At 46.3% G+C, this 14,932-nt stretch overlaps 3 protein-coding genes across 5 annotated transcripts; 2 read left to right on the top strand and 1 right to left on the bottom strand.

Annotated features, from left to right (window-relative positions):
• Positions 1-5,449: 5,449 nt before the first annotated feature.
• On the top strand, positions 5,450-8,878 carry LOC127333800 (peroxisomal membrane protein 13). Of its 2 annotated transcripts, XM_051360234.2 has the most exons (5): positions 5,450-5,592; positions 6,633-6,866; positions 7,022-7,359; positions 8,172-8,264; positions 8,363-8,878. In XM_051360234.2, exons 1-5 carry the CDS (start codon positions 5,586-5,588, stop codon positions 8,549-8,551), a joined length of 861 nt encoding a protein of 286 aa, XP_051216194.1. In that variant the 5' UTR covers positions 5,450-5,585; the 3' UTR covers positions 8,552-8,878. The 2 variants fall into 2 exon arrangements, with proteins under 2 accessions (XP_051216194.1, XP_051216195.2); XM_051360235.2 differs by lacking the exon at positions 5,450-5,592 and having other exon boundaries at positions 6,605-6,866.
• Positions 8,879-9,464: 586 nt separating this feature from the next.
• Positions 9,465-12,570, top strand: LOC127333797 (glycolate oxidase 5). Of its 2 annotated transcripts, none has more exons than XM_051360231.1 (10): positions 9,465-9,677; positions 9,895-10,060; positions 10,548-10,672; positions 10,821-10,867; positions 10,970-11,047; positions 11,135-11,259; positions 11,453-11,519; positions 11,610-11,672; positions 11,775-12,050; positions 12,131-12,570. In XM_051360231.1, the coding sequence occupies exons 2-10, from the start codon at positions 9,924-9,926 to the stop codon at positions 12,317-12,319; spliced, it is 1,107 nt and encodes a 368-aa protein (XP_051216191.1). In that variant the 5' UTR covers positions 9,465-9,677; positions 9,895-9,923; the 3' UTR covers positions 12,320-12,570. The 2 variants fall into 2 exon arrangements, with proteins under 2 accessions (XP_051216191.1, XP_051216192.1); XM_051360232.2 differs by having other exon boundaries at positions 9,512-9,679; positions 9,898-10,060.
• On the bottom strand, positions 12,541-14,626 carry LOC127333801 (protein TIFY 5-like). Its single transcript, XM_051360236.2, has 2 exons — positions 14,310-14,626; positions 12,541-13,129 (listed from the first exon to the last, which is right to left on the bottom strand). Exons 1-2 carry the CDS (start codon positions 14,514-14,516, stop codon positions 12,761-12,763), a joined length of 576 nt encoding a protein of 191 aa, XP_051216196.1. The 5' UTR covers positions 14,517-14,626; the 3' UTR covers positions 12,541-12,760.
• Positions 14,627-14,932: the final 306 nt, after the last annotated feature.

The following is a 14,932-nucleotide window of genomic DNA, read 5'->3' as shown; positions in this document are numbered from 1 at the left end:
ATGGCTCGTCCGAGGTTGCAGCAACTCCGTCCGCCTAGGACAGCAACGTCAGAAGCCTCTAGTAGCAACATCCTATGCCTAGGGTAGAAAAAGTAGGCCTCCGCCCATAGCAAAAATCTACCCTCCGCCGGTAGCAATGCCGGACACCTTAAATAACAAAATCGGCCTCTGCAGGTAGCAACGCTGCAGGCCTAAGATAGCAAAATTCCTAACAAAGCAGAGGAGTGCGAGATGGAGGCGGCTTCGGGTAGGCCATGCAAGGATGGGTGGAGAAACTCGTGGCGAGGTCGCCGCACTTGAGGACGAAATGAGGTCTACGCTCGCCGCCGGCTCATCCCGTCCCGTTGGTGCTGCCGGCCCAGCCCGTCGCCGTTGCGCCGCCAACACCTACGAGGCGGAGACCCTCACGCTCGCTGCCGGCATGCTGCAGGTCGACCGCCTCACTGGGATAAAGCCACTGGGACCGCCTCACCGCGAAGAAGGGGCTTGTCGTCCGTGGGGAAGAAAGGAGCCCGCTGGCCGCGGGGAAGAAGATCTCGTCGGCTTGACGGGTCCAGGAGCGGCGGCGCTCGGCTACGGCGCGGCGGCGTCGCGCGTACGCGGTTCCATCCATGAAGAAAAGGTTGGGGAGCGATCTGCGGAGATGTAGGGCCCACGCACGTGGTGGGTGGGTGCATCCGCCCGATGCTGTGCATCCAACGGCAACGCATGAGGAGGTTGCTATGCGAGGATCCCCGGGGGAAAGCAATCATTTTCCATTCCAAAATACAAGCGCGCTTCCTCTGGCGAGGGGGACGACGGGCAACTTCCGCCGGGGCATGGGCGGCGCCGGCGCGCGGCGGCGGAGGAGATTTGGGGAGAGGACATGGTCAGGAGGAAGAAGAGAAAGGATAAAGCAGGCTTTGAGGCTGTCAGTTTTTACCGGACGCAGTATACCCTCACGAACAACACTACACACAACATCAAGTGGGCCAAAGACGTCAGCCACGCCAGAGATCTAACCCAACGTAGTGGTAACTCGTTTCGTTCTTTCCAAACATACAATCCCAACCATTTATAGCCACGATCGTACGATCAAAACAGCGCGCGCGGAAGTAGCCTGAGGAGCCTGGGTATTCAACGAGATTATATGTTGTAAACTAGACCATGAAAGTGCGCGTTGCGGCACCCGTCGATCTTCAGGAAGATTAGTAAAGTGTGACGAAAGCTTGATGTATAGTTATGGATAGAAATTTGAACATACTTATCCTCAAATATTTTAACTGCAAAGCCATACTACGACAATAACCATTCTCAGTGTGGCCAATGCATTCCTTAAAATTAAAATCTTACTTCTCCTTCATAATAAAGAATTTTTTTACTTCGATAAACACATACAAGGAGGATCCTTCAAGTACATCGAATTCTTCGGAACACTTAAGAATTACATTACAAAGGCATTATAAACCCTCAGAATCCCTATTAAGAAGTAGACTTTCACTGACTCGGTATTATAGTCAAACAACTGAGCACACATAAGCTGCCATTTTTGTGGCTTGCAAAATGGTTTGCAACGCAACAAGATGTCCCTTATTATCCATCTATCATTATCCCTCGTGTGTCATAATGCATCCCACTGCCTTTCTCCCGAATGAATCTATTGTCGGTAAAGTGCGCATTGGAGAAGAACGGTCTTATATTTCATACTATTGGCCAGGCCTGTATAGAATAAAATATCATGCCAAATATAGAGTTAACTGGAGACGGTAAGTGTTCCTAGCTCAGTTCATCCACATTGAAAATCAATTGGAGTTAGGGGTGTGGTTGATCCTAACACGATTTCTTCAGAGTGCAATGCATCCTTGGCCAGTGTGTGCAAGACGTAGCAAACTATCCTCACTGTAGTATTATTGATAAAATGTCTATTGTACTTTGCATATATCTTGAACATCTGAATGTATGATGGGCAGTAATTTGGTGTGCCGCATACTGGCTAGTAGGAGATACTTTTGTGAAGGATCCTACCTTTTTGCCGGCAAGTCTGGCTGTTAATGATTCACAATAATCCGTTGCAATTACTTCAGCCTGCATAAGCAAGGACAATATTTTTACCGGAATAAAATTGAGAAAAAATAATATAGAGCTCGTAAGGCTACTAAATACGAAGCAAGTAAAGTGAAGGAAGCATAATATTATTTGTTATCAGCCTATCTTCTAGTGCTTTGACTATCAGTTCCAGCTCAGCCTTCTCAAGTACATACATCGTTAGCTACAATTTCTCAAGACAGGAAAATACAAAATATTGCACTTGAGTGACATGAAACAATTCAAAAAATTATAAGAGAGCCAAGAAGCTAGCAATCACTATTACTCGAATGAGAGATCTTAAAAGGAGGAGAAAACTGTGTGTGATGCCGTATGGAAAGCTGGAAAAGGTCACGCTCTTTCAACAACACTAATGGATGAGAAGATTTTGCTATTGGTGAAGTGCCCATGAAGCCATGAGCTGTAGTGGCCATCAAAGATGGTTGCACAAGCTCTAGTGTTGTAGCGCCCGTGTCACCTCTAGAAAGCTGCAAGGTCACATTCTTCTGGTATTCTTAATTTGCCAAATGATATGGAAGAACTTTACTCCTAACTATTCTTGAGAAGGCAATTATTGCTCCAAGGCATCGCCAGGAACAACTCAATGTAGTCGGCGCTAAATACCATACGGTATGGTGTCCATGAACACAATGATCAAAGAAGGACTTCTTAAGAAGTTACATTCCAACCAATGTACCTTATAAGTTAATCCAAAGTAGGAAGAACTTAAACTCAAGATATCAACGGGATAGCTTTCCAACCTCCATAATCTGCGAAATATGAAAACACAAATTTTAAAACTGTACTAAACATGATAGAAATAGTGATATGTATCTTGTCTGATCATATGATAGAAATAAATATATCAAAGATAGGAAGGTATAGTCGACAATCTTCTTTGTGTCTGCAACTTCAAATAATTATCAATCTCTTCGATCTCTAACTGAAGGAAACTATGAAACATATGTTGTTAAGCTGTTAAGCATCAACAATACACATTTGAAAATATAGCAGTCAGAAGAAGGCAAGAAGCCATGTCATCAGAGAAGAACACACAATGAAAACATATGACAAAAATCAAGGAACATAAAGCAAAGGGGAAAGGGCATAACCTACCCTAGAACCACACCAACACTACATCGAGAGCGGATGCAAGCCATTCAATGTTGATATCCCTTGCAACCCAAGCCATCCCATTTAGAATACCAAGGAAATGACAGACATGGAAATTGTAGGCATGTCCATGGACCAAACCTTCCGCAAAGTAGCTATGTACCTAGCAGTGAAAGGCACAACAGAGCCAAGAACAAAATGCTTCATCACCATATCTAAAAATAACGTGTGTAATTATGCTACACATATTGCTTCAAAAGATGAGATGAAGAGGATAGAATGTAACACCTTTGAGCTGCAATATTTCATGGGCTCTGAGACATAGGCAGGATAGCCATAGGCCATTGCCAATCGATTCAAATCTCCTCGATAACTGGCAAACAATGGAGTCTGATATCATTCATAGATACTTTAAAATTCAATGAACATTCCAGAAAAAATTCTACAACAACTTTTCCCAATCATATTCTAACACTTGGGCCACATTAGAACTTCCATGAGAGCATGAGCTTACCTGCATGCATCAGTCAATCCACTTAAGCATAAAAGTTGTCTGAAGTAACTTATGAAAAGCCAGTAAGCAAAATATAAAAATTGAAATCTGGTAAAAAAAAATCGGAGATCCTGGGACTATTAAGTAGTAGATGTCAATGAAAGCTCCAAAACAAATCAGTATGTGGTATGGAAACTGAACATGCAGCCCAGACCCTGATTGGAAGACAGACTCACAAACACAAGCCAGACACACCAGCACGCTCGCCCGATTCCAAATAGAGCATTTCCTACTTACAACCTGCAAGGAACATGACACCTTAAGATCAGGAAAAAATAGAACTAAGTTTTCTGAATAAGCAGCTCGGACGGAAAGACAACGAGGAAGATCAACAAGTTCGATAAGGGAACCAATCCCACGCAAGGACCATGGTTGCCGACGGAACAGAGAAGTTCACCAGATGGGAGAGATGAAGCGAATGCAGAGGACAAAACTATATATAGCGAAATTCTAGGCGAGTAGGCGAGGAGATCAGGGAAGTAACGTACTACATAAATTTTGGACGGTTACGGAGGGTCGGTCGAGCTTCCAACCTTCCAGGCCATTATTTGCCGCCCCATGTCACTTGCTACGCCATTAATCGCACTTATAATCCGCGGCGGCGGCCGCTGTCACCATGGCCTCTTGTCCTACGGCCGCTCCAGCTCCTGATCAGGTGGGGGCTGACCGGGCCTGGTGCCCTTTTTTCGATTTCAGCGATAGGCACCCACTTGACAGCCTGAACGGGATGCAAATTTGGCCGGCTCCGTAGCCGGAGAAGTAAATATTTGGTCAACGATAATCTACAAATCCGGCTGAAATAGAACTAAAAATCCGCTAGATCGTGAAATTCGTAACCTAACTCCGTTGCTCATCCTGGTGTGGTACACCATGTTGCACACGGAGGAAGAACGACGGGCACGCAGAGGAAGAACGACGGGCACGCGGCGGAGGAGAAGAGGCATCGCACGCGAGGGGGAAGAAGATAGTTTTTTTTTCCGTCGACCGGTCTGTTTGAAGCCCAAAGTGCATAGGCCCTTTTACCGTTATCGGGGCCCATGTTTTGTGCTGGGGCCTAACTTAATTTTGGGAGTAGCAGCCCTAAAATGAATATGGGCCTACAGGATCAGAAAAAAGCCTTTAACGGGAATCGACACATGTTCGGGGAGGAGATGACCGTTCGCATCGCTCAGGAGCTAAAATGGCTGTGGAGAGGCTCTAGTGGCTCCATTATACTGTTAACTAATAATGAAAGTGACTTTTTTCTCCGTTCCGTCCGGCTGGTGACTACGCTGGTCAAGGAAAAAGTCCATGTTTGAAGTCAATTGTTCAGCACGAGGGCGTTGCTATAGATTGAATGCTTGATGCTGATCATCCGTTGTAGCGAAAACTTTGTAATTTGCTTTACTTTTAGGATTTGTTGTATTACTGGTGATGAGTATTAATTAATAGATGATGGGTGGATATTTTTGGCAAGAAATGAAGTTAAGCTAACGTGCCTAGAAGTAGGACTCGCGCGCTAATGGCACGGTGCTTCTGAGTCCGATCGTGCCTACTCGTCAGAGGAAAGGAACCCGTCGTGATGGACCCACCTGTAAGCGACGGTCGTGTGTTCATTCGGCAACGTGGCCGAGACGAACCAGGCAAGAAGCACGCGCGGGCGCTCGGACGCGTTCCGAGTAAAGAAACGAAAACGAGTAGCAGTAGCAGCGAACTCGGGGTCTTGACTCTCCCACTGCTGACGTAGTACTACTATTTTTATCATCATCATTATCGGCGGCAAAACCGAGCGGAGATATTAAAAGGTCGGCTGCGGGCGCGTGAGGAGGCCAGCTCGCTCCAACGACCCGGCGGAGAGGAGGACTCGCGCACGCCAATGGCAGGTTCGTCCTTCCCCCTTCCCCTCCAACCCTAGATCCCGCGACATCTCGATTAATTCCGTCCGAATCCTATCCCGTAGCGGCTGGTGACCCGATTGGGCTCCGCGCGCTCGATTCCGCGTCAGATTTGGGCCGCGGGCGATTAGGATTTACTTCGCCCCCTTCAGGCGCGATATTTCAACTGCGTGGGCGCGCTTGTGTGTGAGCCGGGAGGACGAATTTGTTCTGGGGTTGCCCAAGCTACGTCGTCACCGATGTCAAAACATCTCAATTTCGTTTGGGGACTTGGCATGATCAGGTTGCTGGCCCATGCAAAGATGTGGTTGCGGTACATTTAGATCGGTTCCCAAAGGTTTCAGGTATCCCTGGTGATGCTTGCTGTGCATGTACCAGCCAATTCAGGGCGGGTGCTCGTTCCGCTCTTGCTCTGATGAGCTTGATTCAGTTGTTCTGTGGTTGATTGATTTGCTAGAATCAGGAGGATTTGGTTCGCTCGAGGAGCTCGTTGACTGCAACTTTGCAGGCCTTGAGGCTCCGCGTCTTCAGTTGGCCTTGAGGCTCTGGTGTCTTTCATGGTTTGCCGGAGCCCCCTTGGACTCACTACTTTGTAGTTTAGCAGTTGAATCATCCATTTTCTTCCACATAATTCATACTTGTTCTTATGCAGTCAAAGTTCTAAATGAGATTATTAACTGTTGATATTCGTCTAATCATGCATTTCTGTTTGCGGCCTTTTGCTCTTGTGCTTAGTTGTAACTTTGTTAGCATCTTTGCTGCCTTGTATGAAAATCTTCCGCTTGTCCTCTTGTCGAGCTGATAGAGTCTGCCCCAAATCTCAGGGTGATAGAGGCTGCCTTTTGCTCTCACTCTTTACTTTACTGGTAGCTGCCTAGCTCCAGTGCTGTAACCCCCGCTTTCGGTGATGCGCCTATATCATATCATAATAAAGCAACTTATGTCATTGGGATTGAGCCTCACATATCCTTTTTTTTTTCGATTGTTGAGACCATTATTTGATCTTCACTCGGCAATGCAATTTCCAGGCGCGCCACCGAAACCGTGGGAGCGTGCTGGTGCTGAGGGAACATCTGGTCCGGCACCTTTCAAGCCACCGTCTGGTGGCAGCACTAGCGATGTCGTCGAAGCTTCTGGTACAGCGAAACCTGGAGAAACCATTGCTGCTACAAACGTTTCTGCCAATGTAAATAACACCGTCTCGAGGGCTATGCCCCAGCGGCCTTGGCAGCAGCAGGCAGGCTATGGAAATTCTTATGGAGGTAATAAAACTGTTTTGATGTTGTCTACCGCAACTTGCTTGGGAAAAAGGCTTTGTTGTTGTTGTAATAAAACTGTTTTGAAGTGTCTCTGCTTTGTGTGGATGACTTAGCAAACTAATGCTGGTCCTGATAATGTTACACTTTATCTTATGTAGGAGCAGGATATGGATCCAATATGTATAGTTCAGTTGGTGGATATGGCAATACTTACGGTAGCGGCGGGCTCTATGGGAATAGTAGCATGTACTCGAGCTATGGAGGAGGTGGTGGCCTCTATGGAGGTTCTGGGATGTACGGAGGAGGCATGTATAACAGTGGGATGGGAGGCTCTTACGGTGGTTACGGTATGGGTGGCATGGGTAGTATGGGCGGCATGGGTGGTATGGGCGGTATGGGTGGCATGGGCGCGATGGGGCCTTATGGTAGTCCAGATCCAAATTCATTTGGACCTCCTGCGCCACCTCCAGGTTTCTGGGTGTCCTTCCTACGAGTGGTACAATACTTATCCTACCTACTTCCCATTTATCATGATTATGTTTTGTTTTAATTGGTCCAGCCGTCTTGTGCGCATTGAAGCATGGCAACTATTGAAATGTTCAGTCATGTGAAATATGATTATGATTCATTTGCTGCCCGAAGCAACCCAATCTTGGTTTTAAGTTTGTTTCTTGTGAATCCAGATTACCCACTTCATTTCACCCTGAAGCTCAGACTGTTATGAAAATCTAGAGTTGTTTACTTATGTTGATATCTGTAGTTATGCCTTATTATCATGTGGGTGTTAGTGTACATTTTGGTGTATTTTATCATGTTGCTGCTGTGTTTTTGTTCGGCACTTGCTAGAATTTTTCTTTTGAATAGAGATATTATCATCTATATGCGGTAACACAGTATCAAAGTTAACAGATACTACCTCCATTCCTAAAAATCAGGCGTATATTTTTAGTCAAAAGTCAATGTAGTGTAAGTTTGACCAATCTTAGACAAAACGATGAATATCTACAAAGATTTAACAAATATACTAGCATGAAAATATATTGTACGGTGGATCTATTGTTGCTGATTTGGTACTCTAGATGTTCATATTTTTGTCTATTTGATTAGTCGAACTTGCAATAAGTTGATGTATTACTAAATTTATACGCCTTCTGTTGAATGAACGGAGGGAGTAAGACACGTTCAAAGTTACATTACATGCCATTCACAACACATGAATTTTAATAATTTCCCTTACACTTTCACAGTTAACCTATGCTTGTTTTACTTGAGGAAAATTCTTCATAACTATATCCTGGATTGGTGCAGATGCATGGCGCTGTCAGTTTCTTTGGGCGAGTTGCATTCCTTGTTGAACAGAATACACAAGCCTTCTATATGTTCATAACAGCTATGTTGCAGGTACAGTTATTGTATGTCTTTTTTCTTTTGCTTTTGCTTGTATTGAGTTCAAATAAGGTGCTAATATCTACAAATCGCTGGTACCATGATCACCACAGCTCTTTGATCGGTCTGGCATGCTTTACGGCGAACTTGCAAGATTTGCCTTGCGACTGCTAGGAATCCGAACGAAGTCGAAGAAGGGCCGTGTTCAGGGCCCCGAGGGCCCATCATTTGAGGGACCTGGCCAACAGTTTTTGGAGGCACCAAAGGGTAACAACTCATGGGAGAATGTCTGGGGAAACTAAGACGCCTCGGCTTCATGCGCTGTTAAATTTAAATGGAAACATACAGTTCTGAAGGGAAGTTGCTTGAGACTTGCATGTCAGCAGTTTCTCTGATAGCCAAAGGGGAGACTTGTTCATGAAAATTATATGTTGTAGTTAGCGGAAAACACAAGGTGTACTGTAGCGCTTTCTGTTTTTCATGCTTTAATCTGCTGTGAGCCTGAGGAAGTCTGGTTTGCTAAAAGATGCAGGGTTACTTAAAGCATCTCTGTTGTATTGTATCTCTCTGGGGGTAAATAATACCTGTATCTTGGAAAGAATGGAGCAAAATATGTTGCGTTCGTTGTATGTTATGTTGTTTTTTAGCCGAAGCTGGCTTTGAAGTTACTGATATGGCACCCACCTGAGTTCTCTATGAAGTGTCACGGCATCATCTACTTGAAATGCTGATGTTTTCTCTAGCCAATTGGACTTCAGATATTACGTTGTCAAAAGTTTAAGATTAAGAGGTTAGGCACAGAAGCAATCTTGTTTAACATCGACATGAGATGCATCTGCCTTTGCTAAATTCCAGCGACTCTTCACGAGGAATACGATGCAAACATCAGATCTCTTGTCACTAGTCTAGTAAAGTACCGCCTACCCCAGGAAGAGGAAAGCGGACAAATTGCCACGTCTGAAGCACGCGAGCTCTTCTGATAAATCAATCCTGAAACGCAAGCTGCCACGATCGTCTCGTCTGCAAACAAATCTGCAACCATAAAAAAAACACGGAGACAGAAGAGAACAAATCCTGAAACTGAAGGCCATTTTCCACGACGGGATAAATCTGGCGATTTTATAGGGAAGGGATGACGGCGTCGCAAGTGGATGAGGAAGCAGTGTAGGAGAGCCGCCCTCTCTTCCAACCTCCAGTTGCTCATCTCATATTCTCATCCTGTCATCCATACGCCCCGTCCTCTCTCTCTCTCTCTCTCTCTCTGGAGATTTGCGCAATTATTCTCCATTGTTTGTCTGCATGCAGAGAAACCCTCGGGGCTAGTCGCCTCATCTCTTATACTGCACCCATCCCGACCACCACCTCCATTTCTTGCTCCTACACCCACCTCTTCCCCTAAACCTTCAGGGGACAACCTCCTGAAACAAGGTAATAAAACCTAAAGGAGGTTAAGAGTAATTTATAATTTTATCATCAGGTTCTTGATCCAGTGCATGGTCCAGTTCTTGGACACTGCTATGTTATTTCCATATATTCTTGATTTGATCGTGTACAATTTTCAGAGAATGATTCACCTCTTTGGATGTAAACATTTGTATCTACATGTAACTAACTTGGGTTTGTTGTTTGTTATGGAGTGGTGCAGGTGGGTGAGTAGCAGCTTAGCACAGAGAAATGGAGGTCACCAATGTCACGGAGTACCAGGCCATCGCGAAGCAGAAGCTTCCCAAGATGATCTACGACTACTACGCGTCCGGCGCCGAGGATGAGTGGACGCTAAAGGAGAACAGGGAGGCCTTTGCCAGGATCTTGTAAGATGCCTATTCTTGGTTGATTCTGATCTTCTTTCTTTTCTATATATGTCATCTGTTTGTAGAAATGAGTAGGAGCAGCGGTGCAAGATATCTAGTCATATGTTGCCATGATTAATCAGGCTCTAGTACATACACCTTGTTCTTGTAGATTCCAACCTCGATCTTATTTCAAGTGAATTATGTGAGGCTATTGAGTGAAAATGTGTCCTGTTGTTCGAAATGAGCTGAATTTAGGGGTCTCGGAGTTTGTCGTATGTTAGAGCGCGTATCTTATTCACCAGATAGATATAACCAGAACTAAGTAATAACTGAAAAAGGGGAGTCTGACGTTTTCGGTAGCGTATGTATTGTCTGAAGTTAATCAGCATATTACAGAATGTTTCTCAGTCATGCTATTTGTCTAAACTTCAGGAATAGATATGAAGTTCCTATTTTTCGAGAGTTGCTGATCATCTGTTATTCTGTTTGCATTTGTTTTGTGTAGGTTCCGCCCTCGGATACTCATTGATGTATCCAAAATCGACATGACAACAACTATTCTGGGTTTCAAGCTCTCAATGCCCATCATGATTTCCCCCACTGCCATGCAGAAGATGGCGCACCCAGATGGTATTATCTCTGAAATTTCATTTGGTCGTGCTTAATTCAGCTCTATGTTCCACACCAAAGTATAACGCTGTTGGACTTAAGAAATGGTTGCAGTTTTTGCATGCTGCACATTTTTGACCTTATATTGGCATCTCCATCCAATTTTCAGGAGAGTATGCAACTGCCCGCGCGGCATCAAAAGCAGGCACTGTAATGGTATGTCGATTCAGTTCCTTACAACAGAATTCCTACTAATAAATTGGACAATCCTATGCAATGAAGTAGAATGCGGTGCTAAAGTTACTATAAATTTTTCAGACATTGTCATCCTGGGCTACTTCAAGCGTTGAGGAGGTTGCCTCAACTGGACCAGGGATCCGTTTCTTCCAACTCTATGTAAATATATCAAACAGCTGATTATAACTCTTCTATCATTTGGTTAATCAGCATTCTGAATGACCACCGTTCATCTGAACTTTGTAGGTCTACAAAGACAGGAAGGTGGTTGAGCAGCTTGTGAGGAGAGCTGAAAAGGCTGGATTCAAGGCTATAGCGCTCACCGTGGATACCCCGCGACTTGGCCGCAGGGAAGCTGATATCAAGAATAGGTAATCAAGTCATATCCATGTGATTAATAGAGACCATTTGATTACAGATAATCACTACAAATAGGGACAAACAATAATATATCAATGAGCAATGTGCTGAACATATACAGTCATACACTGAAAAGTAAGAACAATAGAACATGTCTGCCAGGACTTTTAATGAGTGACCTTCTTGTGGGTGATGGTGCTGCAGATTTGTTTTGCCACCAAATTTGACACTCAAGAACTTTGAAGGTTTGGACCTGGGAAAAATGGACCAGGTGCACCCACCTTCCACAACAGGCCAACGATTGAATCTCTATGTTCATTTCTCTGTCTGTTTTCTCATTAAATCTCTATGTTCCGAGCAGGCCAACGATTCAGGACTGGCTTCATATGTCGCCGGGCAAATTGACCGCACCCTGAGCTGGAAGGTAAACATGATCTCACGAAAAGATTTTGCTCAGCATGACCAGAATTTACTCATGCATGAAACTCTGCCAGTCTCTGAATGAAATTATTTGGGTTTTGTGCAGGATGTGAAGTGGCTGCAGAGCATCACGACGATGCCGATCCTGGTGAAGGGAGTGATCACGGGAGAGGACAGCAGGCTCGCCGTCGAGAACGGCGCGGCCGGGATCATCGTGTCGAACCACGGTGCCAGGCAGCTGGACTACGTCCCGGCGACCATCAGCGCCCTGGAGGAGGTCGTGAAGGGTGCTGCCGGGCAGATCCCCGTCTTCCTTGACGGCGGCGTCCGCCGCGGCACCGACGTCTTCAAGGCGCTTGCTCTAGGCGCCGCTGGCGTTTTCGTAAGCACACGCTCCCTAGCTAGCGAATTATTGATGCTGCAGGTGATCGCCGATGACTGAGCTGATGTCAATGCGTGCAGATCGGACGGCCGGTGGTGTTCTCGCTGGCGGCGGCGGGGGAGGCCGGGGTGAGCAACGTGCTGAAGATGCTGCGCGACGAGTTTGAGCTGACCATGGCGCTCGGCGGCTGCACCTCGCTCGCCGAGATCACCCGCAACCACGTCGTCACCGAGTCGGACAAGTTGGGAGTCATGCCTTCGCGCTTGTAAGTTTTTATCAGATCAAAACAGTCGCACGTACACAAGCCCGTCGACGCGCGCCACCACTTCCGTACGTGCGTTCTCGTCGGCGGCGGCAATTTGTGGAACCCAGGAAAGCGGAAGATTTTATCAGACTTATGCACGGGGAACGATGCATGATATGATACTGTAATTAATTCCGGACCGGATACGTGTTTCCAACTTTCACCTGATTGTGATATGGATCGATCGATCAGCATAATGAATTACATTACCATGAACTCTATATGGGTAACATCTAAATGGTTATCTGAAGAAGAAAATGGAAGATCAACAGCTACTATAGAATTTTCTGGCCAAATTAACAAGCAAGCACTCCATTTTGAACACTGGCATCGCATACTATCTGAACTGGCATCGCATGCTAGTACGTGACTGCAGCTCGTCATGCGCCTGGCATAGCCTAGGAGACTAGGAGTGCATAGCCGAGTGCCTCGCCGCCGGCCGGCCGCCGGCGTATGGCGACCCCGTGGCGGCGACCCTCGTCTTCCGCTTCTGCAGGAACTGCTGCAACGACCGCTTCATTGACAGCCCCGCCGCGGCCGCCTGGCTAATCACCGGCGCCGCCCCCGCCGCAGTTAGTCCTGGAGGAGGTGCCAGCGATGGAGCAGAACGTTGCGACACCGGCGGCGGCTTTGTATCCTGACGACCTCTGCAGTGCGCCGCGGCATTGCTGCTGGTGCTGCTGCTACTGTCCTGCAGGTGGCGATCGCTGTCCATGCGCTGCTGCTGCTGCTCGGTCAGAATCTGGTGGTTCGCCATGGTTATGATCGTCCTTGCCTGAGATTAATCAAATCAACGAATTCGTTAGTCAACGCCAAATCAATCAGCAACACGTATACGCGAACGTCTCAAACTACTATACGAGAGCATAACAGGTACGTAGTCAGTTTGATTTTTATTGCCAACACGTTTTAATTGTCTGTTTTGTTTGACGTCTTGTTTCTTTTTCTTACTATATCGCTGGCTAGTCAACTGCACATCTTCTTACTCCACCAAGTAATGCTACGGAGTCCTGTGTAGTTTTGCCTGTCCCCCTGATTTGGTACAGCACGTGCCGAAATAATTTGTCAACTAAATTTAAGTCGCACTATAATGAAATATTAATGTTTGTTTGAAATTTCAACAAAATTAACAAATATGGCCTTTCCGTCGACCTCCTCAATTGAAAAAAGAAATACAACTGAGGGATTTAGACATGCCTCCAAGCACTTCAATAGAAATTTTATGGGTGTGTATAAGCGAGAGAGCGGGCGCTGGCACTCTTACTCAAGATCTCGTGGGCAGGGAGGTATGAGCAACCGGCTGTTGACGGTTGCTCAGGACTGCTTTTTCCGGGCTACTGGATGGCGATACATTAGCAGATTATCAAATGGATAGTTTCTTTATGTGTCTCATTTTCTTATGGTTGATCCATGTATCGACGTTGGCCGATCCATGATTGTAATCGTTTAAACTACCGCGTACTTTGAACTTGTTTTAATAAAGAAAGCTGTGTGCATCAATTGATGCAGAGGCTGGGGCTATGCTCCCATTTCGAAAAAAAGGGAGGTATGAGCACCTCCCTGGCCATCCGATCGAGCTAAGCCTAGGTACACCCTCGATTGGAAATTAACTAGTTGAAATAGTCAAGGTGTATGGCATGAGTGATCTGTTGAGCATGTTAGTACGAACGTCCATTCAGTTAAGAGTTCAGAGTTCCTTGCTAATTAGTAATTTGCTCTAGGCTGCAAGATGTTCCTGTTGGCTCTACAAAGTCGATTTTAACTTTTTTTGGCATGATTTCCATGGAGGGAAGCTACTCCTGGTGATTGGTCAAGGATCCACACTTAATCGACAATACAGTACTTGATTTTGCCTTAATCACTTCGAAAATTGAGCCAAGCATGCATGATATAGTAGCTAGCTGATGGTGGACCTATATATGGGGATGGAGCAAATTCTGTAGCTAGGCAGTTACCTGGAGCTCGGTGACGTCCACGGCGCACACCCGGCCGTTGTAGAATATGGTCATGCTCCTCCTCCTCGCCGCCGCCGCTGCCTCCTCCGCCGCCGCGCTACTACCGCTGCTGCCGCCTGTCCGCAGCCGAAGGCTCAGCTCAAGCGCCTCCTCATCGTGCCGCTCCTCCGCCGCGCTCCTGCTTCCCGCCGCCATTGATCGATGCATATCTTCAGCTACGAGGCTCCTTATGATCGAGCAGCCGGCTCAGGAATTAATATGTGTGAGACGAGATCGATCAGCCGGCGGAGTTTGGCCCTCTCTATTTATACTCCATGGGCCATGGCTCTCTAGTCTCTCCCACGAAACGTTGTGTGCGCCCGCACGCCGCACGATGGCAACGGGGACGGCGGTTTGGTTTGGTTTGCTCGTTTCTTTTGGCGCCAAGGCGCACGTGAAGAATGCCTGAGGAATGGAGAAGGGAAAGAGAAAAGCGGGCGGAGGCGCCCCCGGCACAGGAGTATGAAGGGATACTCCATTCCTTTTTCTTCTTATACGGGAACTTTACTCTTGTTTCCATCACATCTTTCCCCCTCTTTGAGTGGCTTAATTTGTGTGCGCTTGATTTGTCCAACCCGCAGACT

The sequence above is a fragment of the Lolium perenne genome, chromosome 2, assembly GCF_019359855.2.
Source record: "Lolium perenne isolate Kyuss_39 chromosome 2, Kyuss_2.0, whole genome shotgun sequence".
Lineage (NCBI taxonomy): Eukaryota > Viridiplantae > Streptophyta > Magnoliopsida > Poales > Poaceae > Lolium > Lolium perenne.
This window is presented reverse-complemented; position numbering and strand designations above follow the sequence as displayed.

Coding starts and splice junctions, on each gene's coding strand:
- LOC127333800 (XM_051360235.2), top strand. CDS start 6,620: ATGCAATTTCCAGGCGCGCCACCGAAACCGTGGGAGCGTGCTGGTGCT. Junction 7,360..8,171: donor GGGTGTCCTTCCTACGAGTG/GTACAATACTTA, acceptor GGATTGGTGCAG/ATGCATGGCGCTGTCAGTTT. Junction 8,265..8,362: donor TCATAACAGCTATGTTGCAG/GTACAGTTATTG, acceptor TGATCACCACAG/CTCTTTGATCGGTCTGGCAT.
- LOC127333801 (XM_051360236.2), bottom strand. CDS start 14,516: ATGCATCGATCAATGGCGGCGGGAAGCAGGAGCGCGGCGGAGGAGCGG. Junction 13,130..14,309: donor TGGACGTCACCGAGCTCCAG/GTAACTGCCTAG, acceptor GATTAATCTCAG/GCAAGGACGATCATAACCAT.
- LOC127333797 (XM_051360231.1), top strand. CDS start 9,924: ATGGAGGTCACCAATGTCACGGAGTACCAGGCCATCGCGAAGCAGAAG. Junction 10,868..10,969: donor CAAAAGCAGGCACTGTAATG/GTATGTCGATTC, acceptor TAAATTTTTCAG/ACATTGTCATCCTGGGCTAC. Junction 11,520..11,609: donor ACCTGGGAAAAATGGACCAG/GTGCACCCACCT, acceptor TGTTCCGAGCAG/GCCAACGATTCAGGACTGGC.